This window comes from Anabas testudineus, chromosome 17 (genome assembly GCF_900324465.2).
Source record: "Anabas testudineus chromosome 17, fAnaTes1.2, whole genome shotgun sequence".
Classification (NCBI taxonomy): Eukaryota; Metazoa; Chordata; class Actinopteri; order Anabantiformes; family Anabantidae; genus Anabas; species Anabas testudineus.
This window is the reverse complement of record NC_046626.1, coordinates 16490864-16511919: the sequence shown is the minus strand read 5'-3', so window position 1 is coordinate 16511919 and position 21056 is coordinate 16490864. Positions and strand designations below refer to the sequence as shown.

Below are 21056 nucleotides of genomic sequence, written 5' to 3'. Positions count from 1 at the left end.
AACAAGTAGATTAAATTAACGCCAGGACGAGCCATAAACCAGTTTTAATCTCATTCACCAATTTCATCTCATTCATTTAATTTCTTTCAGATATATTATACATTAATCGAATATTGTTTGCTGTATTGTCTCATCCCACTAGAGACTGTTAATGGCTGCTGGTGAGTCAAGTCAGTTATGAATCCCTTTAGTTTCATCATGCATGAAGCCCTTCTTGTCATGATGGTAGCCATTTCCATATGTTGAAAAATTGTGTTTATCCAACACAGTCTTTTTGTCATTGTCCCGAGTGAATGGCTTGGTCTCGAAAGCACTGACTGGGAGCTTTTGAGATGAACTGATGGACATCTCAGTTTGAACTACTTTATGCACAGATGGTTTCTGTCCAGGTTTCTGGGTAATTGCAGGGAGGGTGAGCTGCTCCCTCTGAGCTTTCTTGTCCTCCCACAGCTTCAGTAGGCGACGCTGATTGTTTGTCATATCCTTGAGGTTTTGCTGCAGCGACTGAACTTGGTCTTCTAAAAGAGTTTTAGAGGTAACTGTATTTGCCAACTCGGATGTCAAATCGTCGATTGTCAAGCTGAGTTTCCCCGCCTTCTCCACCAAGGAGCCGCACTCACGCTCCTTTTCATACAAGTCATTGATTATGTCCTTTGTAGTCTTTCCATTGAACTTAGGGCTGCACTCAAGACCAATCTCAGTACGAAGAGCCTTCACTTGTTTTCTCAGCTCCTTGTTGTCAATGCTCAAGGTCTTCAATTTCTGTTTCAGAGCCTCAGTTGAACGCATTCTGGTCTCGTACTGTCTGAGTCTCTCTTTGAGAACACTTTCCCTGTGCACGGCCTCATCTCTTTCCTTTCTGCATCTCTCCAAAAGTTTTAAAGCCTCGAATTTGGACATTTTTTCAACTTTCCCATTTGAGGTGGCCATCATATGGAAAAAATCTCAATCCCAATATAAAAAAATAAATTAAAATAGTCCTCGAGCATTGGGTTGATAAATCCACAAGCACACGCGGCTGCCTGCATGACTAAGACTGAGGCAGGTGACATTCTTCTGAGAGGGTTATCTGTATCTGCAGGTGTAATTTAAAGCTTGGGCTAGAATGACCATTAATTAGGGCGCCACCATCCTTTTGACACCGTTTCAAGTGACACAATTTTTTTCCCTGTTTTGTTAATTAATCTCAAACTTCGCCCTTGTTAATCAATGGAAATATTAAACACATCCTACAATAAGGTCACCTGTACGTGAGGTGCTCATTATGTGCCGTGTACCTGTCGCGACAGGCTGTGCCTTTTTCACTGCAGATGATCTGTGCATCCAACCAGCTACACAGTGGATTCTATCAGTTTGTTCAACCATGCGACAGTTTAGATGGATGAGTTGGAAAAACAGTAGCAGAAGCCAGAGATCCACTTTTAAAGCTAGACGCTCCATTTAAAATACTAAAGATATACCTATTAGTTACAATCTCTCCCTTAAATATTTAAAATGTCCAACTGCTGCAGTGGCAGTCTTCTATACTGTGAGGAGCTGGCAGGCAGGAGAGAGCCGTGCTCCCTACACATGGCCAGGTGGGAGCTAAGGTGACCTAATTTCAACTTTACTGAAGGAAAAAAGGTGAACAAGAAGGGCTCAGTGAAATTTTCAGCCACGAGACATTTTAACAAGGATTTCTAAAGTAAACTCTGAATTCTGATGGTAAATATTATTTGGGGACAGAATAATTAAATTAATATTTTTTATTGTTTTGAAATTAATTTGAATTTTAGGGGTTAGTCTAGTTGCTTTTTGTTTTGTTTTTTGCCTAAATTAGATGATACCACCTTATATCTTAAGACTGGAAATAGATGGGCTCTGTATAAAGGCAATAAAATGCACCTTGAAGCACCTCTAAAGCTTTAAATTAATACACTGTCCTTTATTTAAATTTTTAAGATAAGCTTAGCTGCCGGTTATACTTCATATTAACACTAAACATGTGAGAGTTTTACCAATTTGATCATTAAAGAAACACAGACAAGCATATTTCCCAAAATGTTCAATTATTTATTTAATAAAGACTGTAAACAAATAATCTGTTAATAGACATTAATTTGTGCCTGACAATGAGCTCTGGGTGGACTGCAACTTGATCACGGACAGAACAATGTTGATTTGATGAATAAAAAGGTTGGTCCCACAAAAATCATGTTTTGTTTTTCTCCACGAATTAGCCATGGTAAATTTAATACACTTTACCAAATGTTGCTTATCCCAATAAAAACACAGTAATAACAAACAAAACTAAATCACTTGGACATTTAGGATGAACACTGGTTGATAGCACTTTATCAGCTAGAGAAAAATATAGTATCTCTGTATGTAAGTCCAACCCTTGAAAATGCTACCAACACCCACTGTATAATTGCTGTACTGTTCATGCAGGAAAATGTAGCTAGTTCTCAATATAAAAAAATGCATATACAATGCCACCAACATTATTGTACAGACTGGTTATCTACAACTTTACCATTAGAACTATAAAGCATAAAACTGCCATATGGCAAAAGATCTTGTGTGCTGAGTAACATGATACCCCATTTATCTTTAAGGAAGCGTAGAACCCATCCCGTTAGAAAAAACTGACTTGGTACCAGTGTTCATTTTCAGAGGTCACACAGGTCAACCAAGCACACACACTAGGTTCTAAGGCCAGAAGGTCAGAGTGCAGGTGAAATCCAGTCGACCCATGACTTCATTACCACAGCAACCTGATTCACTCTAATAAGGCAACAGGAGAACCTGCAATTTAAAGAAAGAATCACATTTGTTTTGGGAAGGAGAAATCATGTACAGGAAGTCCGGTGTCAGATGTCCTGCTCTACCAGGTCAAGAAACTCACACTTGAGCCAAAGCGAGAAAATTAGGCCGATAAATCTAGAGGTGCTACTGCTGCAGCAGGTCACCCTTTTTGACACACTTGAGCATAAATATAAAAGAACTCGTGGGAAGGCACAAAGCAGAGAAAGGTGACTTACATGTGTCAAGTTATAAGTGGCTTCAAAAGCTTTTGTGTCACTGCTGTTTACCTTCAAACAATGGCAGGCTTTCATGTTGAGGACAGTGCCTTAGTCACATCTTTCAAAGCCGAATTGTCCACTTTTTCTACTGGTTCTGGTTTGCTAAAGAAATAGGCCTGAAAAACAAACAAAGGAGGAAAGGAGAGAACCAAGCAAAGAGTCAATTACATGATTAAAAGAAATTAATAATCAATCAAGAACTAAAGCTGGAGTGTCTATAAGCAAGCAAGCATAAAGTAACACAGGAAATAACAACATTTCTTGGTCAGCTTTCAGACATGGGCTTGCGTTGTAGACTAATTACACGAATGTAAGGAGACACATGATACTAACATATGTTAGAATGGGCTGAGCTAATAGCCCATTCTCACACCAGTTAGCAAATGCGGTCAAAGTTTCCGATTAAATGTCTCCCCAGAGGGAGTTAACTTGAAACTATCAGGTATACTTATTTCTCAGAAACACACAGGGCGAGACATGCAAAAAAGAAATCTCCCTGTGGTGCTATGTCTGTGATTGACATAGGTAAGTTGGGTCAAAGCTTTGCCATGCTACTGAGATCACTGAGGACAAATGAGAGTGAGCAATTATTCTTATCTACATCAAGATGGACAGGCAACTTGAATCATCTAGATTAGTCCTGATGTAGTTTGCCAAAGCAGGACAATGAATGCTGTATCTTATTTCTTCTAACTGATTTATTTTCCTTTTATGTCTCCAACTTGTAAATAATCCTACCACAAAAGTTACATAGAAGCAGCAACATAGCTGTAGTGCAATTACCTTACAACCAACAGCAAGCAGGGCGTTTAGTACCACTATAGCTGACATGATGGCTATGATAACTTTGGGGTGGTCGTCCCTGACTGCAGGCCAGAAAGTCAAGACCAGAACTGAGCCAGAGAGGCAAAGAGCCACCACAATGGAGCACCATCTCAGCCATTCAAAAGGGAGGATCCAAAGGATCTTAAGAAGGAAACAAAAAATTTAAATTAATATTCTAATTTTATTGAAATATTATCACAATCATTAACACAATCTGCATTAATGACATGTAGGAAAACATATTAACTATTAAATTGTATAATGTGCAGCAGATACAGTACATTGTAGATAGAATACTCTGAGTTAATATCTTTTCAACTCAACAGTTTAATTCTAAAATGCTGAATATTGTGCTTTCACTTTCTAAGAAACCAATTTTCACTGAACTGAAATGCATGAGGTCGTGAAGTGACTGCAAAATATAAATTACATATGAATGTCACCAAGTTGCTCTGAGATTCAGGTCTTACCACTGCAGGTATGTAAATCGAAAGAGAATATCCGTATACACAGACGATCTCCATAAAGGAGTATGACACCAAATTCATGATTGTCTTGTTTCTCCATAGCAGGAAACCCCAGAGGGCAAGAGGCACGAACCAAGCATAGCTGAAGATTGCTGTAGCAGCTATGGTCACTGGAAAACACATGAAATTCAGGAGGTTTTAAAAGAACCATAGTTTCCATAGTTTGATCAAATGAGCCATAAAAAACGTAACAGTACCTACCTTTTTGAAACTCTGGGGTATACTTGAAGTTTGGTTTGCCTGAGTGTACCAGAAAGTTGGCTATATTTCCACTGATGGCTATGGCAAACACAAGAGTGGTGCAAATCCAGAATGGTCCTAAAACACACAAATATGACAGCGTTAGAACTTAAGTTTGTGTGGGCATTTTTTGCTTTAGGACAACATCAATTACAGTACAGAATACCAACAAGAATTTCTCATTTGACACACTAAAAGTGTGAAGCACTAACCATAAAGATCAGGATTTCTGCGAAGGTAGGTGTGAATAAAGTTCTTTCCAGGCCACGGCAGCACTGATCCAATGACTCTTTCTTTCACCTGAAAGAAATGTAGGTAACAATAAGATATGAAACCTATTAAAAGCCACATTTTTTCTGAACCAATCAATGTTACATAAAATCATTTTACAGTGATAAAAAGTCATTAAGATAAGATGTCAGTATGTTACGTGATGGGTCTCGACGTCAAAAAATCTTTGGTAGTACTCAAACGTCCAGAAAGGGACACTCTTCCTTTGCCCACCGAGGAGCTTCAATTTAAAAAAATAAAATAAAAAAATAAATCAAATCAACAATAGATGAAACAACATTACAATCTTTAAATTAAATTTAAACATATATACGGATCGTCTTCTCCAGACCTCTGTTTTGTCATCAGTGTCAAGTGGATCCTCATCAGGAGTTAAACTGGTGGCTTTTCTCTGCTCCTCAGGTTTGATATCTTCATCTTCGATGCTAATGGTGACTGCATCTCTGTTGGTTTCCAACAGATTGCCAGTTTCTTCAAAGTCTAATTTCATAACATGGAGAAAAAGGAAAAATCACTCAACAACACTGACACGTTTTTTAACAGTGCTTCACAATAACTTACAGCACAGTGACAGCTCAGAGAAAGGTTTGTTTACAGATCATTAAACTGATGTGAAGTAACTTCACATATAGTTTGTAGGGGACACTCACCTTGAAATTCAAATGGATCTTTTGTCGACGCCATTTACACGGATTTACTGCCGTCAACTAAGTCCACGTACAAAGGCAACAACTTAATTTCAGAAAGATACGAATGAGAAAAACTTTTAATCTTTCAAGTTTAATAATCTTGTCGCCATTTTTGGCTTACACATTAGAGCAAAACTATTAACAATACCGATAAAGGTAGACTAGACTAGTTCTAAGTTGGCTGAAGTTAACGTTAACGCTAGCTAACTCTCACTTGACAGCTCATCAACTTTAGCGACTACATTAGCATTAAGGTTAACTGCTTGGCTTAAGCTTGGCAAAATAGCATGGTATCGAATGTATATTAAAAATACAATTCTTTAAACAGTGTATGCTTACCAAATTATCTTCCAAATTAAAAAACACTAACACTAAATCATTTAACAACTCAGCTAGTTTAGCGTTGCCCGGAACCGGATATACCAGCCATGTAAACAAGACACTTTCCTGTTTCTGAATATTTTCAAAGTAATGGTTTAAACTTTAAAATGTTCTTCTATAACTGAATATGTTATAAAATGCATACATGGGGTGTTTGTGTGAACTCATTCACCAAAATGAGTGATACTTATCACGCCTTATTAATGTTTTGGCATCTTAAAACAAGCACATATTAGTAGTGCGCTTTTAATTTGAAGCAGATGCCGCAGCCGTGTCCAGCTTCTGTGCAGTTCACCGAAAGGGACTAAAAGCACTCAAATTAGACCAAATTAGCGAAGATGCTGGGGCAAAATGTGGAACATGTTGCAACAAGATAGGAGACATAACATTAGAAGTCCAGTTTAAGGTTTGGGTGTATATTTGGAGGTTTTAGCTAAGTCATCGACCTTATTCATTAGCCAACTTAGCTAATGAGCTACTTCATGTGTCAGGTGTTAGTTTGCTGATGTTGATGAGTTGAGTGCTTTGTCCTTCTCACAGGAATAATCTGTGTGACTTTAGCATGGATAATGATACTATTTATGTCCAAGAAAGAGGCAAACTCCGTCGTGTTAGTGACATAGTCCTGGCACAGCCAAAGCCGGTGTCATCATGCAGGAGGACAAATCCATTCGTGTTGAGAAAGGAGCACTTTGTATTCACTTACAATGCAGAGGGAAGTCTGAGATACACCACCAAATCTCTCTTTGACATCGCTGTGATGTTCGTGGCTGACAACATTCAACACGTGGACTCTCTGGTCGGCTTCCCAGAGCAAATAGGAGACAGACTTTTTGCAGCAGTAGAGGAGAATCGTGTATTTTTAAACCTAGATATTTCCCCTAAAGCCCTGCAGCTGTTCAGTGATGCTTATGGGCATATGGTGCTCGGATCCCTCTGTCTACGAAATAGGTATGTTACTATCACATCTGCCAGTCTCTCAGTTTTCTTTGCCACAAACACCAGTGCTTAGTTCTCCTTTTTTATTTCTGCAGGTTTCCACTTTTGCATGAGAGGATCAATGAAATAAAAACATTTCATAGTTTGACGTCTCTAGATTTGTTTGGCTGCAGACTTGGTGATGATCATGGGATATTCCAGCATCTCACATCCAGCTCACTGGCAAGGTAAAATCTGAGATCTACGTCTTAAAGATGCGATGTGGCGACAATGTGTTAGTAACACTTTGGTTTTTCTTCTTCAGCAGCCTTATTCGACTTTTCATTGGTGGTAATAGTCTGTCAGATGTTGGCTTACAGCGATTGACTGCGCCTATCCGGATGATGAAGAAGGGAATGGACAATCTTCAGATCCTCGACCTTTCATGTACCACAATATTATCTGCCCCATACTGTACTTGCAGCACAAATGCTGCCACCTTCAAGTAGACATCCATCGTTAAGGCGTTAATCGGTTATTTCCTTTCTCAAATAGTTAACCCCATCTCAGAGAGGGCTCTCGGATACCTCAAATGCCTCCCCAAACTTGAAAAACTTGATGTATCCGGGACCAGTTTAAAGGTACGGCAAAAAAGGCGGAATAATGACACTTTAACCTCTAACATATTGGGATACTTATGATGTAATTTGTACTTGTAGCATGGCACAGGATTGAAGACGACCATGTGGAATCTGCTGGGGTTAAGTTATTCTGAGAAACCACTGGACACTTTTGATCATTCAAGATGTAAAACTGAAGGATGGGCAGAGCAGGTAAATATCCTCTTTAATTAACAGGCTAAATGTTGCAAGTGTACTGTAGTGTCATTTGAGATCTTGTGTGCTTGCATCATTTTCAGGTTATAATCCAATGGGAAACAAATAGCGCACAAATGCCAAAACAGAAGAAACTCGAAGAATCAAGAACATCAGCGCTTCGTTTCTGTGAGTTTGTCCTACATCACAGTCACATGGTAATAATCTGCTTTAAATTTGATGGCACATTATCAAAACTAGCCTTTAAAGTGTTTTGTACTATAGTTGGCAGGCAGAAGTTTTTCCGAGAAGTCCTGAATGCAGCACCCTTGGTTTGTGGAAATGAGGAAGAGGCCGAGAGGGAAAGACTGCATTTCTATAGACCTTCAGCAAACAAACCTGTACCAGAGGAACCGGTTCCTTACATGACCAATCATCAAGCCAAGCCTTCCTGGCACAATACCAAAAAAAGGCAGCGTCAGTCCAAAAGCTGCGACAGTTCTCATCCCAGCCCTCCAACAAAACGTTTGTCCTCATCAGCTCTTTCTGCAGAGGACATTGACTTGTTGAACAGCTATTGAGGGATGCATTCATGTCACATTCCACAAACAGCAGACCACAGCACGAGTATGTCCAATAACGGGTAATATTAGGCTTTAAGTATGGTCCAAGAGCACTGGTGAACTCTAAAAAGTTTTTTATTGACTTCCAATGACATTGTTGATATAGTTACATAAATAAAGTTTAGTAGTGTGCATGTGACTACTTTCTTGCATGTCATTTTGTGGTTTGGAAACAGTCTGGCATATTTAACGGGCGTGCAAAGGGTAGTTTTCTGCTTTTTTTCATTTAAAATTTAACTTAACAATGTCAAGCCTAGCAAATGTTTTTCATTTTTCAATTATTTCAGCAATCAAAAATATGTACACATTCTATAATCTATAGCATAAAAAGGATAATTGGGTAAATAGGTCACATCCATCACGTACAGCCAGACATTATTAACATCTTTTGTGCTGAGCAAAGGTGGCTTCTCTATTAACAATTCAACATGTACCTATAGGAGGATGGTTTGGCAGATCTATCGTAAAATGAAATTAGGAGCACATTATGCTGAGGGAGTATAAAGTACAATAAGAGAGCTATGGAATTTTTGATTCCAAGATTGAAGTTGTAAACAAGTTGTGCAACAATTCATTACTGCATGCTTGTTTTGCCCATTACAGAGATCAGAGTGATAAGACAGCCGCTCTGCCAACACACAGGAAGCTGCTGATTTTCTCTGCAGCCTTGCACATGACTGACTGCTGTGTTGAGGAAAAAAAAACGAATCATTTTAGCAATAAGTAGCCACCAGAGCTTTACTGTACAAGCTCAGAACAAGGAGGATTTGATACGACCATAGCAATGTAATGCTGGAGATCCAAAAAGTTCACATGGTACGATGTGCAATCATTTAAGACTACATGTGAATTGCACTGATTGGTTTTCTACGGCTGGATGCTTGTTTTTTTTTTTTTTTTACTGACCCCAAGTTCGCTTCAGTATATGATCAATGAAACAAAGTCACACACATGAACAACTCCATTGTATTTAATTCTGACCCACCATTATAACAGACAACAGTGAAGCAGGAAAGACCTACCGTATGTACCGTTTACATTAGTTATGATCAAAAGTTATGAATTTTATTGTAAAATTCAATATCAACTGGAAATCACTGCAGTAGAAACAAGAGAACAAACAGGGAGAGTTGGTGATATTTGCAAACTCGATTATTTCCAAAAGTTTAGTTCAGGTGAAACCTGCATCACTTCAAGTCACAAATACTTTATTTAAACATGATTCAATAAAATAAGCACACCAATAAAGCGCTAATCCATCCACACAAGTGTTTGAGAAACAAAAAAATCCCCAAACCTGTTTGTCACTAAACTTTAATGCCTCAATTATGCCGATACGCAGGAAAAACTGAAACAAAAACAAACAAAAAACTTTCTTCACTCCAACTTTAAAAGCTTCAAAAAGGGAGACGAGACGTATCAGTAATACAAGATATTCTGCAATTAGATAATCCTGGTCAGACCCCATGAAGCACAGATCTTGTGCCAGGGGCTTCAAATCAATTAAAGATTATTCATTAAGGAGGACATCTCTTCTCTGCTACAGCTTTGGCTTCTAGATATCAGACCGGCCCAGGTTCACTTTGGAAGGCAGTGGACCGGCTTCTTCCTCTGACCCCTTGGAAGTGATGATCAGGAGGGATGACGCTGGATAAGGAGTCAATTTCTGTTCCTTAATGTAGTCCCTGTCCCCATAAATGCTCAATTTCTTAAAGGAAAAAACGGAATTGATGATCAGTCATGTGTTCAGACATTTTTGTATCTGTAAGGCACTCAAAGATTAAATTCTCTTGAAATTTGAAAAGTAACAACCCTTATATAACCATTTTATTCCTGTGCTCAGTATAATAACATTAAAGAATTCAGACATGCTGCTCAGGATAAACAAACCATTGTTTGGAACACTATTTCCTCTTTTGGTCCCTAATGAAAATGTAAGCAGACACTTGCTTTGATTCAACATTGTTCTGTTTGAATTATAATGTACAGTCCTTTTGTTTCATGTTGCAGACAATAGTTTTGTCATTTTAAAATGTAATAAAATCTGCCTACCAAGACCTGTGGCTGGTGAGTGTAGTAGTAAGATCGGCGCCCTCCATGTGGGAGACCGGGGTTTGAATCCCGGCTGTGGCCTACCTCCAGTATGCGTTCTTAGGCAAGACCTCCTTACGCTTACCCTGCCTTGTCCTTGTATCTCACTTGTAAGTCATGTAAGTGACTAAATGTAAATCTCACAAGAGTTAGAGTGGAGAGAGTCACTAAGTGCTTGCTCATTTCCACTTTTTGTGCTAAGCTACACAATTTTTGTAAAGCCTGCATGTTACCTAATATTCCAGGAACTTCTTCTCAATGTATCAAAGGTGCGGCACAGAACTTACCTCAGCAGGTACATACTGGTCTACGGCAGTTGCCACAGTCGCACAGCAGATCCAAATCAGGACCAATACAGACAGGATCAGAGTTGTGGTTAGGATCCACCCTGGTAGCCATGGATTCCTATGAAGTAATATACACTTGTTAAACATGTGGCTCCCTTTGATCATAAGTGCTTTTAACAATAATTCTCTACTAAGCAAGTAAAAAAACAAAACCTTTGTGACAAGATGAAAGTTTGCTGCTAACCCACCTTGACAGACAGCTGAAGAGGTTGTAATCATCATCATAGCTGTGGTCCCCGGTCATATCTCTGTCCCTCTCCTGGATTAAAGCATGATGGTATTCTTTGTAAAGTGGCCTAGGGACTTGAAGAATGAAGAATGGAAATTACATCAAATGCACGCACACACACATAATCTCTTTTTGTAATAGAAAACTCATGAATTGTGTTTAAAATACAGTATGAATGTAGGCATCGTTACAAAGACTTGGCCTTCTTGACTTTGAAAGATAGACCAGACGCTATTCTTTTTTTTTGTTTTTATTTACAGATGTAGACAAAATTATTGGCACCCTTCCCTTAAAGAAAGAAGAACCCACAAAGGTCACTGACATAACTTGAAACTGACAAAAGAAATAATAAATAAAAAACTTAACTCATTAAAAACAGACATTGCTTGAGGGTGGAGGAAGGATGCCAATAATTTCATCTTAATAATTCCATCTGTCTGACAAAAGGCCAGAACAAACAGTGTGTTAGCCTTTCTATCCCATTGTTTAACACACTCAGCCTCCAAGATATTTGGTCCAAGTTGTGGTAAACATACATTAAATTAATTCATCCTACATACATATGTCTGATGTGCTAGTGAATATTTATGACAGCATGACTGGGCGTGTGAAACCGTTTTAAAACGGCAATGCCCATGTTAAATGTATAAATGTCTTTTACATCTATTATTTTTTGGACAACATTAGAGGTTTATGGCACAGAGAACTACCCTATCAGGGCCTGACCATACCAACAAATGCATTGTTGGCTACACTAGTTACCCAACCAGTAGTAAATTTTAAGAGTAAGGATGGCTTACAGCTCTTTTGTGGCTCCTCCTTAATTTCTTTTTCCAGTTCAAACTGGGAGAAAAACTTGATTTGTGGTGCACTCTGCAAAACAGAAGACAGAACAATTAGTGTTCTCTAATATACTTGCACAATAACAGGACTGTGCTTTTTATGCTAACAGAACTTATAATCAGAATATCTAGATTTTACCCTACTCAGTATCATACCTGGAAAATAACAACTTTGCCATCATCAGCCTGGAGGTAGAGTGTCCACGTGGAAGTGATGAAGCTGTGAGCTTGACTCATTACATCATCCCAAAATCCTCTGACCAGTGTGAGGGGGTACAGCAGGTGAATCCTAGGCATCATTGCCTCCAACTAAAAAAACAAAACAATATGACACAATTTACTTCATTTGTTTCCATAGGGAAGTGTGTTTTGCACTGTGTGGTCAAGCAGCTCAGCAATAATAATATAATAATAGAAAAGCAAAGCATAGTTACATCAAGCATTTATTTGGATTTAAAAACTGTACAAGAACCTGTAGCCTGTACATTTACATTAGGATTACTGATAAGGGGGGAAATTGAGCCTGTATCAGGGAATTCTGTACCTTCTGATAGAGGGAATTATATAACACTACTGGGTAATATGTTTTTGTGCTTGCTTGGTCATTGTCTGTTTAAACATGAGATGCAAACAAGGATAGTTTTTATCTCCAGAGCTTTTCATGGCAGATTTAATCTACTGGCCCGTAGTAGCTGGACTGATAAGACTGCATTACCAAGCCGTAAACCCACATCAACTGACTGCACTATTCTTTGCTGAAAGACGTTTACATCCATGCAAAAACCCCAACAGACGAATACATACATACCTGCTGTTGTCGTTGCTCAGCAAATGGAAGCTGATTCTGACAGCCCAGGTTGCATGCATACTGCTCATCTGACTGGGTGTAGGCTTCGTGACAGGCTGCGGAAGTTTGAAGGTGGTGCGAGATGACAGATGGAGAAACAGGATTAAAGCAAAGAACAAAAGGGGGTGTTTGGTGTCTAAACGTGGGGCTGATTTTATGCAACTACTTTACAACTTTACTCCCAAGTTATTGCAGGATAACATGATAATCCATGGGGCTGAGGCCTGTAAAGTTACAGAGCCGGATTAAACAGGTCCGAAGCTCAGAGTATCTCTTACTTGATTCACACTCGGACTTGGTGTGATTCAGATCTTCGCTGTCACGAACAAACTGACAAATGGAGAACAGACGGCAGCCTCTCTGACAGGCGTAGAGTTCCTCCTCCTGCAAACCGGAGGACCAGTTGAGTGTCTCAAAACAGACAAACAAACAAACAAACAGACAGACTCCACGAAACATGACGCACTTTCAACTTTCAACATAAGTCATAAGCGACACTTAATTCAACCACAGGCGTTGTCACCGAGCGAAGTGAAGCTGCACACGTCCACTTTTGCAGCGCTAGCTTAGCAGACATTAGTGAGTTTAGCTCGGTGTTGAGGTGTAAACGTTAGCAGCACCGACTTCCTGTAGCTAGCGGAGAACTCACCCGCGGATACGTGTGCAAAGTGTATGTCATTTCACATGACTTATGGCAAGATGCTGTATTTCCCAAGACGCTTTCGAACACATCCGAAGACGCCGATGTGCACGCCAGAAGAGCGAACAGTCCTACAGTACAGACAAAGGAGGAAAGAGTCCCCATTTTGTCTCCGAAAATCTAAACAAACAACACGCTAGTCCTCCTTCTCTGACGGTGTGTTATCTCGCGAGAGAGTTGCGTCACGCGAGATCGCTCCCAATGTTTTGCTATGTTCACGGCCTCCTCGTAAACTTAGCTTGTTACGACTGTTTAGAGAGGCTGTTTTATTTTAGGGCCAGTCATTTTCATTTTCATTTTCATGCAAAGCACTGAGTTTTGTTGTGTTGCACCCTGTTTAAGTTATTTTGCTTTGTTCCAATTTGTTTGTCTAGTTCAAAATATGTGTTATCCATGATAAATATACAAACATATAGTATGTGGCATTAATTGTTTCAGTAAAAGTAAAAATGGGATTGAATTCAGTAGCAGGTGGAAAACCTGCAAATTGTTTGAAAACGTGTGTGTAGTTAATGACAATCTTGAGAAGTACCAATATAAAAAAGTCTTATTGGTAAAAGCACCCACTGAAACAAAGGCATGCCCTTAAACATATAGTGAAAATGTAGAAATAAAAAGGTATTTTACAGTAAATAATAACACTGAAAGTACATTTACAACGAGTTTGTAGTTTATGCACTTTCATATAATTTTCCTCGTTGGAAGCAGCTGCTATTTCCAATTTCTCGTAAAGGCAACATTTAGCCTAGCTATCCGGCTGCTGTAGCTCTCTAGCTTTTGGACTGTGTGTAAACAAAGAGGTTATCTTCCACAGCTGCTGACATAACATAAAGGCAGCTATGGACACTAATTTATATGGACTAATGACTCGATCCAAGCCAGTAATGTGATTGACAAATGTAATTTCAAGCCGAGCATAGACTTAGTTAATGCTAGGTAACAATGAGTGCTAATAGCAGTTAGCTAGCCTTGAACTTTAGCTAGCGAGGAGGCATCGCCCTCGCTTGTCTTTCATTGTGCTAATCATCTAGTCTACGAGGTAACATCGTCCTTTGTACTTGAGGATGGACAAGTTTGTAGTGCGGCTTCCAAAGGGGGAAACGCCTAAAAGGTCAAAGAGCGATGAGAGGGTTTACAAGCAAACTACAATTGAGTCTTTAAGGGTGAGTAATCGGTTCTACACGTAAACAAATCAGAGTCAGTGTTGCAGAGTGACATCTATTTAGTTCTTAACTAACCCATGTCTGCCATACAGAGAGTGGTTGTGATTGAGGACATCATGCGCTGCAAGTCTATGTTGGAGCTGCCAGAGCAGAACAAGGACAACCTGCTGAGCGCCTTGACAGAGCTGAGCAAGAAGATCCCATCCAGGGAGGTTCTCAGATCCACCAAAGTTGGTAGGCTGGAGATCCTTATGGTCATAAAGATCCACCTTTCTGCACGGCCTTTTATAATAACATCAGTATATATACTCTTGGCGCAATGCCTTGTTTATAATAAATACAAGTTGCATTTTATAAAATATTTGTTTAGGCTGTAGCACAGACTGCATACAAGCCAATTCAAATCCACTTATTGACCATTGTTACAGGAGCATTACAGCTCCAAAGAGCAAACAGCTATCAAAAGTATGTTTATCTCATGCATACCAGGCCTTTTATTAAATTCACAATATACTATTCACTTGAACACATAATGAAACCCCTCTCTTCCAAGGGCACACTGTAAACAAAATGCGAAAGCATCGGGACCCCGAGGTCAGTTCAATGGCAGCAAAGGTTTACACTGAGTGGAGGACATTCATTGAGGAGAATTCCAATAAGCCGTCTATTGAAGTGCGTTCAGACAAACAGTCTGAAGGACTCCGGAGCAACGCTAGAAGACTAATGTCTGAAGCCTTGGAGGTCAAGGTGAGAAAGATCATCATCAGTGAATTTGGCGGTAATGGGAAAAACTAAGTGTCTCTTTTACATTCAATTTGTTGTGTAATTTAATGAAAAAAATATTTGAAAGAGAAGCCACATTGGGTGTAGGACAGTTATGTATATGATATTATACAGCCTCTGCACAATTGTGCTTCTCTTCTTCTTTTCATTTTGTTCTAAAATCAGTGACTTGTGTTAAATTATTATGGTTTAATTTTGCCTTCTAATCAACAATTGTCAGCAAATGTTCATTGCTAAAATAATATACATGTTAACATTGCAACTTTATGACAGTTGTACCTGGCAACTACTACACATGAATGTTAAGCAATGAGTGCATTTATGTTTATTGTAATTTATTCTCTAACCTACAGGAGGACTCTGGTCTTATAGACAACATTGAGAGAGAAGTGTTTCACCAGAGCTCCCGGTTAGTCAGCAGCTCGTACAGAAGGACTGTTAGAGCTTTGGTGTTTGCCTTCAAACACAACCCTGAGGTCAGAAGTCAAGTGAAGGACAACACAATATCAGTCAACCAGCTGGTTTCTAAATACAAGAAATAATTTACGGTGAATAAGACTGAACCTCAGACTGTGATTTGAAGACTGCAGCTCGTTTTATTCAAAATGTATTATACATAGAATTTAAGTTTTTCATACATATTTAGTATTTCTTTATCATTGTTTTCTGTAAAGGAGATACAAAAACGTTTACATTTTTGTGGCACACATTTTTTAACTGCTTGAAAATAATTGTCAGCAATATACAGTGTATTGTTGATAGTGATAATGCTTTTCCTTTGTACCGGAATCATGTGAGTTTTTGGTGAGGTGCTTTGTTTTAATACTGATGGTGAACATAAAAAAAAGCGATTTAAAATATGAAAAATTCAGCACTTCAGTCCTTTCTTTGTTTAGTAAGACTGTATGTCCAGTATATATTACTAAAGAAGCACAAGCCAAACAATAGCTATCACCATTAGAATTACAGCCAGTACACAGATGCTAATGAAGACAATGTCACTCAAGTCATGAGGCTCAGCTTCCTCCTCACCTACATTGCCATTACTGTCATTATCAGTTTGCTGGGCCTGCTCTTCAAGACGCCGCTCCTCTGCTGAAATGATGGACACTGACGCTATCTTCCTCAGGGCGTCACATTGCACCTTATATTCTTGTACATTCTGCTGCTTCCCATCAGAGAAATCAATGTAGAGTTTATTTACCAGCATGGTGATGTTGCGATGTTTCTGTAGTGAAGCAGATATTACAGTGTTAGTAGAAGCCCTGAGTAAAGTTGCAATGGCCATTTGATAATAGACGCTTCTTTCACAGCATCTTTAAAAACGAAAGTATGGTAAATCATTGCCTATTGTGGTGTACCATGAACTGACATAAGAATGCGAGTAGTCACCTGGCTCGCAGTACCACAGTTGACAAACTGAGCAAGTATCTTATATGAGGTGGCTGTTAACTGGGCCGTACAGGTCGGATTTCCCAGGTAGATGCTTTCACGATCCAGCTGAGGTAAAGATTGCTGGGGTATCAGAATGGTGAATTCTGATCTTGTGCAGCTGACGTTTACAGGTACCACTTGAATTCCAGGAGAGAAAAAGGGAAATTTACAGGTTCAATTTGATATTACGACCATATTTAGCTTAGATTTAAACTTAAAATGCAAACAGTACGGAGTGCATGATTTAAACCTAAACCTACTATATTAACAGAGGTTTAATACAAGAGTTTAATTCGGCAAAAGCAACATTTACCTCCAACATAAGAGGCGGTGAACCCTCTATGAGCTTTATTTCTGTCTGTGCTGAGTACCACTAGCAACTTGTTGCCCTTGGAGATGAGAGAGGAAGGTTGCTCCCTCCCACACCAGCGTCCAAGAAGAGTGTCTGTCTGACTGTCTCCGTCGTAAACAGCAATAGAATCGTAGTCGCACTCGTCTGACAGGCTGTTGCGGTCCTCTAAGTCCATGACAGGGAAGAAGAGCTTGATGCGGTATCCAGCTGCTAGGGCGATGCTCCAGTGACAGTTGATGTTGTTCGGATAGATGTTGGGGAAATGCGGGCTGCTAAAGTTGCCACTTACAGCTGACAGAACCTGCTGGCATTCACCTGTTAAAGTACAGTTGATTTGATAGGTTAATCTACTCTTTGTACCATGTGAGCCTACTTAGGTGTGTTCAGAAGGCTGATGACTGATTTTTTCAGTGAATGGTATTGATCTTCTTTTCTATCTCATTGCAACAAAGCAAATAAGTGTATTTCCCTAAATGTCGAGCTGCTGTGTTCTGAAAGCATTTAAAAGATTTTTAGGATATATTGAACCCTACTGATTTTCTTCTCTACTCTTATAAGTCAAGACAAAACGTGAACATACTTACTGTTTCTTTAAATATTTGAAGTGAAGTTTTTTGGTATTAACATGTGTCTGCATCCTTTGGCTCATGCTTTTTTGTCTACTTTGCCGATTCTTTCATGTGCGACAAGGTCAAAAGGTGACAGTCAGTGAGCAGCTGTAAAAAAGTTATTTTGCAGAGTGCCAGTCGGATTCATGTCTGCGCCTTGGCTTGACAACCGAAGGACTTTTACGGTACATTCTTGTTCATGAGGACAGGGTGAGAAGGCTGATGAGCTCTTCCCTGCCCAGTTTCTGACAGTGATAGCTTTGCGTTTGAGCAGAAGTGTTCAATTTTCATTTCATCGGATGACAGGATCCTTTGTATCATGCTGTGGGTCTGCCTTGTTTCAGATTTTCAGTATGATGTCATTTGTTTTCTTCCTTTTAGCCACGAATATCATTGTAATTACACTGTTGATTTTCACCATCAACACATTTATACTGTTCTCCAGGGCTCCAGCTATCTGTGGACACCTCTGTAGATTTCGTGCCAGGTGATTCTGAGTAACACTGTAGTATTTCACATCTTGATAACTGACCTAAGTTCTTTTTTCAGTTTCAACTTTGGACACTGAACTGATTCAAATACTTTATGCTGCACATTAGTGTGAAGATTACATTTATTCAATACAACTAATCACACTAAACCTTCTTACCTGAGTAGTAGTAGGCCTTGAATCCCCGTCCCCCAATGTTGAAGTCAGACTTGAAGACCACCAAAAGCTGGTTGGAGGTGGTAACAGTGTATGGGGGTTTATCTGCCCCACAGTATTTGCCCAGGTGGCGGTGGGTGACTGTCGGCCCATCGAACATGGCAACAAAGTCAAAGTTGCACCCCTCATTATTTTCCAGCTGAAAGTCTAAAAAGACTAAGGTGACCACACTGGTGTTGGACACGTGAATGGCCCAAGAGCAGTCAGCGTTGTTGCTGTACTCCTGAGGGTAGCCTGGACTAGTGATTACACCTGATAGACCAGTTAGGACTCCACCACACATATCTAGAGAGGACAAAAGGAAACCAGATGCAGCTTACATTTTTCTTTTTGAAAAGCAGTAACACTACAGATGACAGTAAATGGGCACATTTACACGTTGAGAGAGAACAGTAGTGGTAAAATGGACAAGGAACATGTGTCTCACTTAAGTACACTGGTTACTTGCATCTTTTGTTAAGTTGTAAATTGATATCTTACACCTAGGAAAACATTTTCAACTCTACAGTTCAGCATGGTATAGAGTTGGCAGCGTGGCCCACACTGTAAAATATTATCATATCACATCATATACATAAATTGCCACCATAGAGGTCTCAGGAATTACCATTGGTCTGCCGTGCAATTTGGTGAAAACAGTCAATGTCCCTGGAGGATAAATTTGAATAAAATTTAGTTACAGTCACAGGGTGTTAAAGTAATAATCTGTCTTCTAGTGCCAATTAAATTTATTCTAATCTATTTCACTTTAATTTAATTTTGTCCTGTGCTTTCATCTATGTCAGAATACAAAACCAGAGCCATTTCCATCACTCTTAGCGGTGCTTTGTTTGTGTTCATTAGCAGCTGTTAACATGTACACACTAAACTCAGATTATAGATATAATACCAGCTAAGGGCTGTAACCTCTCAGTGTTGTTTTGCTGAGATCTATGTGTTTCAGTGAAAGTGAGGTCAAGAAGTTTTAGCTAAAAGCTATGAGTTGTGGTATTTTGACGTGGCCAGAAAAAATCTGCTAAAGTTTTGGACAGTTAGCCAACTGATCTCTGTCATTCTGAATCAAATACAATGAGTTACCTTTTCTGTAGCCAACACTGAATCCCCTGTGGGCCACATGGCGGTCTGAATGAAAGATGATGGACATGACATTCCATGACGAGGTGAACCGAGGTGGAGAGATGTCACCACAAAATGTCCCGAGGAGGTTTCCCTCATCCTCAGATATACCATTATAGATTTTGATGTAGTCGTAAGCACAGTTGGCATGGTACTCCAGCTCAAAGTGGTGAAAGGTGAGGAGGACAGAAGAACCCTCTGCCACCACAATTAGCCAGGAGCAGTCAATGTTGTATGGATACAGGCCTGGAAAGTTTGGACTGGAGATATTGCCAGTTGGAGCCGAGAGGATTCCTCCACATTTGACATCTTATAGTTACAAAATATTATAAATTAAAACCTATTTCATTAATAAGCGAGATACAGAGTAAAGATTATTGGATTTTCCTTTCTTACTTATTTGACTGTTTTCTAGCAACTTGATCCAACTTCTAAAAGTGAATTACAAGCTGACAATGAAAAATTGAAGCCCAACTTTTTCTGTACATACAGTACCTGCAAGATAAAGCACTCCCATCAAAATCAAACTTTGTTCCATCAAAATAACAAATAGCGACTCACCTTTTTTAGAATCAGCCTTGTCAACAAACAGAAGTAAATTAATCAATACAGCTACCCCGAGACTCATGTTGTTATTGTTGATTTGGCTCGGCTACAGTAGCAGCAGAGACAGCCAGTGTCAGAGCATGCAGCCTTGAAACATCAGCAGTGGTGCCTGTTGAGGTAATAGGACTCCGAAAAATCCATCCCCACTGAATGAGGAACCTGACACCTACCCAGGCCTCGCTTTGCCCTCTTTGCTAAATTTTAATGACTGATATCCAATGAGCACGAGTGGCTTGTCAGGACACTGTTTGGAGAGATGGCATACATTTTTAATGATGGTCAGACACACACACTAACAGCAGCTGTGAGTGGAGTTGATAAAAGAGATGGGAAGAAGGAGCAGACGACGGGCACATTCGTCACTAATATAAATGGCTTCATTAGAGTGATGAGAGGGAGGAGACGGTTCCGAGACTATTGATGCTGTGGAGTAAGGGGCAGTGGCAACACTTTGTTTTTCTTGTGTAAAATCAGCTTAAGCCTGACACAAAGACACAAACATCGTAACCACTGAATGGTTATGTACCTCAGTGAATGAGTGCACGAGGCTGTGGAGTAAGAATAAAATGACCAGCATCTCATTTTATTGGAAGGCAGCGCGTAACGTCCCGTCTCTCTTAGCACTAAGGCTCACACCTGCAGCCTGTGATTGAGTAGGGGAAAATTACATTCACCATAATCACAAATAGGAATAGGAATTTCAATGCTGAACATGTGCATACTGTCTATCTAAAGTTGTCACGGTGCATTACACTGGGTTCTTAATTCGCACAAAATATTTTTTGCACACAAAACTCTTTTCTGTAATAAATTAAATTGCTGTTACCTAATATGTAATGTATTAGGTAATAATATAAT

The 21056-nt window shown here is 39.5% G+C and overlaps 6 protein-coding genes across 8 annotated transcripts; 2 read left to right on the top strand and 4 right to left on the bottom strand.

Annotated features, from left to right (window-relative positions):
- Positions 1-171: 171 nt before the first annotated feature.
- On the bottom strand, positions 172-930 carry zgc:113691 (uncharacterized protein LOC503529 homolog). The gene has a single exon (XM_026374656.1). It carries the CDS (start codon positions 928-930, stop codon positions 172-174), a length of 759 nt encoding a protein of 252 aa, XP_026230441.1.
- A 1101-nt stretch (positions 931-2031) lies between these two features.
- On the bottom strand, positions 2032-6079 carry yipf1 (Yip1 domain family, member 1). Its single transcript, XM_026375445.1, has 10 exons — positions 5977-6079; positions 5599-5680; positions 5280-5428; positions 5088-5168; positions 4870-4957; positions 4619-4735; positions 4361-4527; positions 3849-4031; positions 3075-3181; positions 2032-2787 (listed from the first exon to the last, which is right to left on the bottom strand). The coding sequence occupies exons 2-9, from the start codon at positions 5630-5632 to the stop codon at positions 3095-3097; spliced, it is 906 nt and encodes a 301-aa protein (XP_026231230.1). The 5' UTR covers positions 5633-5680; positions 5977-6079; the 3' UTR covers positions 2032-2787; positions 3075-3094.
- Positions 6080-6261: 182 nt separating this feature from the next.
- Positions 6262-8513, top strand: lrrc42 (leucine rich repeat containing 42). 3 transcript variants are annotated; one of them, XM_026375059.2, is made up of 7 exons: positions 6263-6969; positions 7053-7184; positions 7265-7383; positions 7492-7577; positions 7656-7769; positions 7856-7940; positions 8037-8513. In XM_026375059.2, exons 1-7 carry the CDS (start codon positions 6581-6583, stop codon positions 8330-8332), a joined length of 1221 nt encoding a protein of 406 aa, XP_026230844.1. In that variant the 5' UTR covers positions 6263-6580; the 3' UTR covers positions 8333-8513. The 3 variants fall into 3 exon arrangements, with proteins under 3 accessions (XP_026230842.1, XP_026230844.1, XP_026230843.1); XM_026375058.2 differs by having other exon boundaries at positions 6264-6969; positions 7262-7383; XM_026375057.2 differs by having other exon boundaries at positions 6262-6969; positions 7262-7383; positions 7856-8513.
- An 815-nt stretch (positions 8514-9328) lies between these two features.
- Positions 9329-13605, bottom strand: tmem59 (transmembrane protein 59). The gene is made up of 8 exons (XM_026375060.2): positions 13380-13605; positions 13009-13114; positions 12692-12786; positions 12040-12192; positions 11842-11914; positions 11001-11115; positions 10753-10870; positions 9329-10082 (listed from the first exon to the last, which is right to left on the bottom strand). Exons 1-8 carry the CDS (start codon positions 13533-13535, stop codon positions 9930-9932), a joined length of 969 nt encoding a protein of 322 aa, XP_026230845.1. The 5' UTR covers positions 13536-13605; the 3' UTR covers positions 9329-9929.
- Positions 13606-14153: 548 nt separating this feature from the next.
- On the top strand, positions 14154-16247 carry tceanc2 (transcription elongation factor A (SII) N-terminal and central domain containing 2). The gene is made up of 4 exons (XM_026373744.2): positions 14154-14593; positions 14686-14827; positions 15147-15340; positions 15730-16247. The coding sequence occupies exons 1-4, from the start codon at positions 14495-14497 to the stop codon at positions 15916-15918; spliced, it is 624 nt and encodes a 207-aa protein (XP_026229529.1). The 5' UTR covers positions 14154-14494; the 3' UTR covers positions 15919-16247.
- A 19-nt stretch (positions 16248-16266) lies between these two features.
- On the bottom strand, positions 16267-20220 carry cdcp2 (CUB domain containing protein 2). The gene is made up of 6 exons (XM_026373743.1): positions 20154-20220; positions 19554-19901; positions 18420-18761; positions 17124-17477; positions 16769-16947; positions 16267-16604 (listed from the first exon to the last, which is right to left on the bottom strand). Exons 1-6 carry the CDS (start codon positions 20218-20220, stop codon positions 16299-16301), a joined length of 1596 nt encoding a protein of 531 aa, XP_026229528.1. The 3' UTR covers positions 16267-16298.
- Positions 20221-21056: the final 836 nt, after the last annotated feature.

Excerpts from the sequence above, each read along its gene's own strand:
- zgc:113691 (XM_026374656.1), bottom strand. The coding sequence starts at position 930 with ATGGCCACCTCAAATGGGAAAGTTGAAAAAATGTCCAAATTCGAGGCT.
- yipf1 (XM_026375445.1), bottom strand. The coding sequence starts at position 5,632 with ATGGCGTCGACAAAAGATCCATTTGAATTTCAAG. Across the intron at positions 4,736-4,869 it reads CAGAAATCCTGATCTTTATG|GACCATTCTGGATTTGCACC; the intron begins GTTAGTGCTTCA and ends TGTGTGTTTTAG. Across the intron at positions 4,032-4,360 it reads CGATTTACATACCTGCAGTG|ATCCTTTGGATCCTCCCTTT; the intron begins GTAAGACCTGAA and ends TTCCTTCTTAAG.
- lrrc42 (XM_026375057.2), top strand. The coding sequence starts at position 6,581 with ATGGATAATGATACTATTTATGTCCAAGAAAGAGGCAAACTCCGTCGT. Across the intron at positions 7,384-7,491 it reads TCAGATCCTCGACCTTTCAT|TTAACCCCATCTCAGAGAGG; the intron begins GTACCACAATAT and ends TTTCTCAAATAG. Across the intron at positions 7,770-7,855 it reads CTGAAGGATGGGCAGAGCAG|GTTATAATCCAATGGGAAAC; the intron begins GTAAATATCCTC and ends CATCATTTTCAG.
- tmem59 (XM_026375060.2), bottom strand. The coding sequence starts at position 13,535 with ATGGGGACTCTTTCCTCCTTTGTCTGTACTGTAGGACTGTTCGCTCTT. Across the intron at positions 12,787-13,008 it reads CAAGTCCGAGTGTGAATCAA|CCTGTCACGAAGCCTACACC; the intron begins GTAAGAGATACT and ends AAACTTCCGCAG. Across the intron at positions 11,116-11,841 it reads GGAGGAGCCACAAAAGAGCT|TCCCTAGGCCACTTTACAAA; the intron begins GTAAGCCATCCT and ends TCATTCTTCAAG.
- tceanc2 (XM_026373744.2), top strand. The coding sequence starts at position 14,495 with ATGGACAAGTTTGTAGTGCGGCTTCCAAAGGGGGAAACGCCTAAAAGG. Across the intron at positions 14,828-15,146 it reads TCTCAGATCCACCAAAGTTG|GGCACACTGTAAACAAAATG; the intron begins GTAGGCTGGAGA and ends CTCTCTTCCAAG. Across the intron at positions 15,341-15,729 it reads CTGAAGCCTTGGAGGTCAAG|GAGGACTCTGGTCTTATAGA; the intron begins GTGAGAAAGATC and ends TCTAACCTACAG.
- cdcp2 (XM_026373743.1), bottom strand. The coding sequence starts at position 20,220 with ATGAGTCTCGGGGTAGCTGTATTGATTAATTTACTTCTGTTTGTTGAC. Across the intron at positions 18,762-19,553 it reads CAGTGTTGGCTACAGAAAAG|ATATGTGTGGTGGAGTCCTA; the intron begins GTAACTCATTGT and ends TGTCCTCTCTAG. Across the intron at positions 16,948-17,123 it reads CACCGCCTCTTATGTTGGAG|TGGTACCTGTAAACGTCAGC; the intron begins GTAAATGTTGCT and ends CTGGAATTCAAG.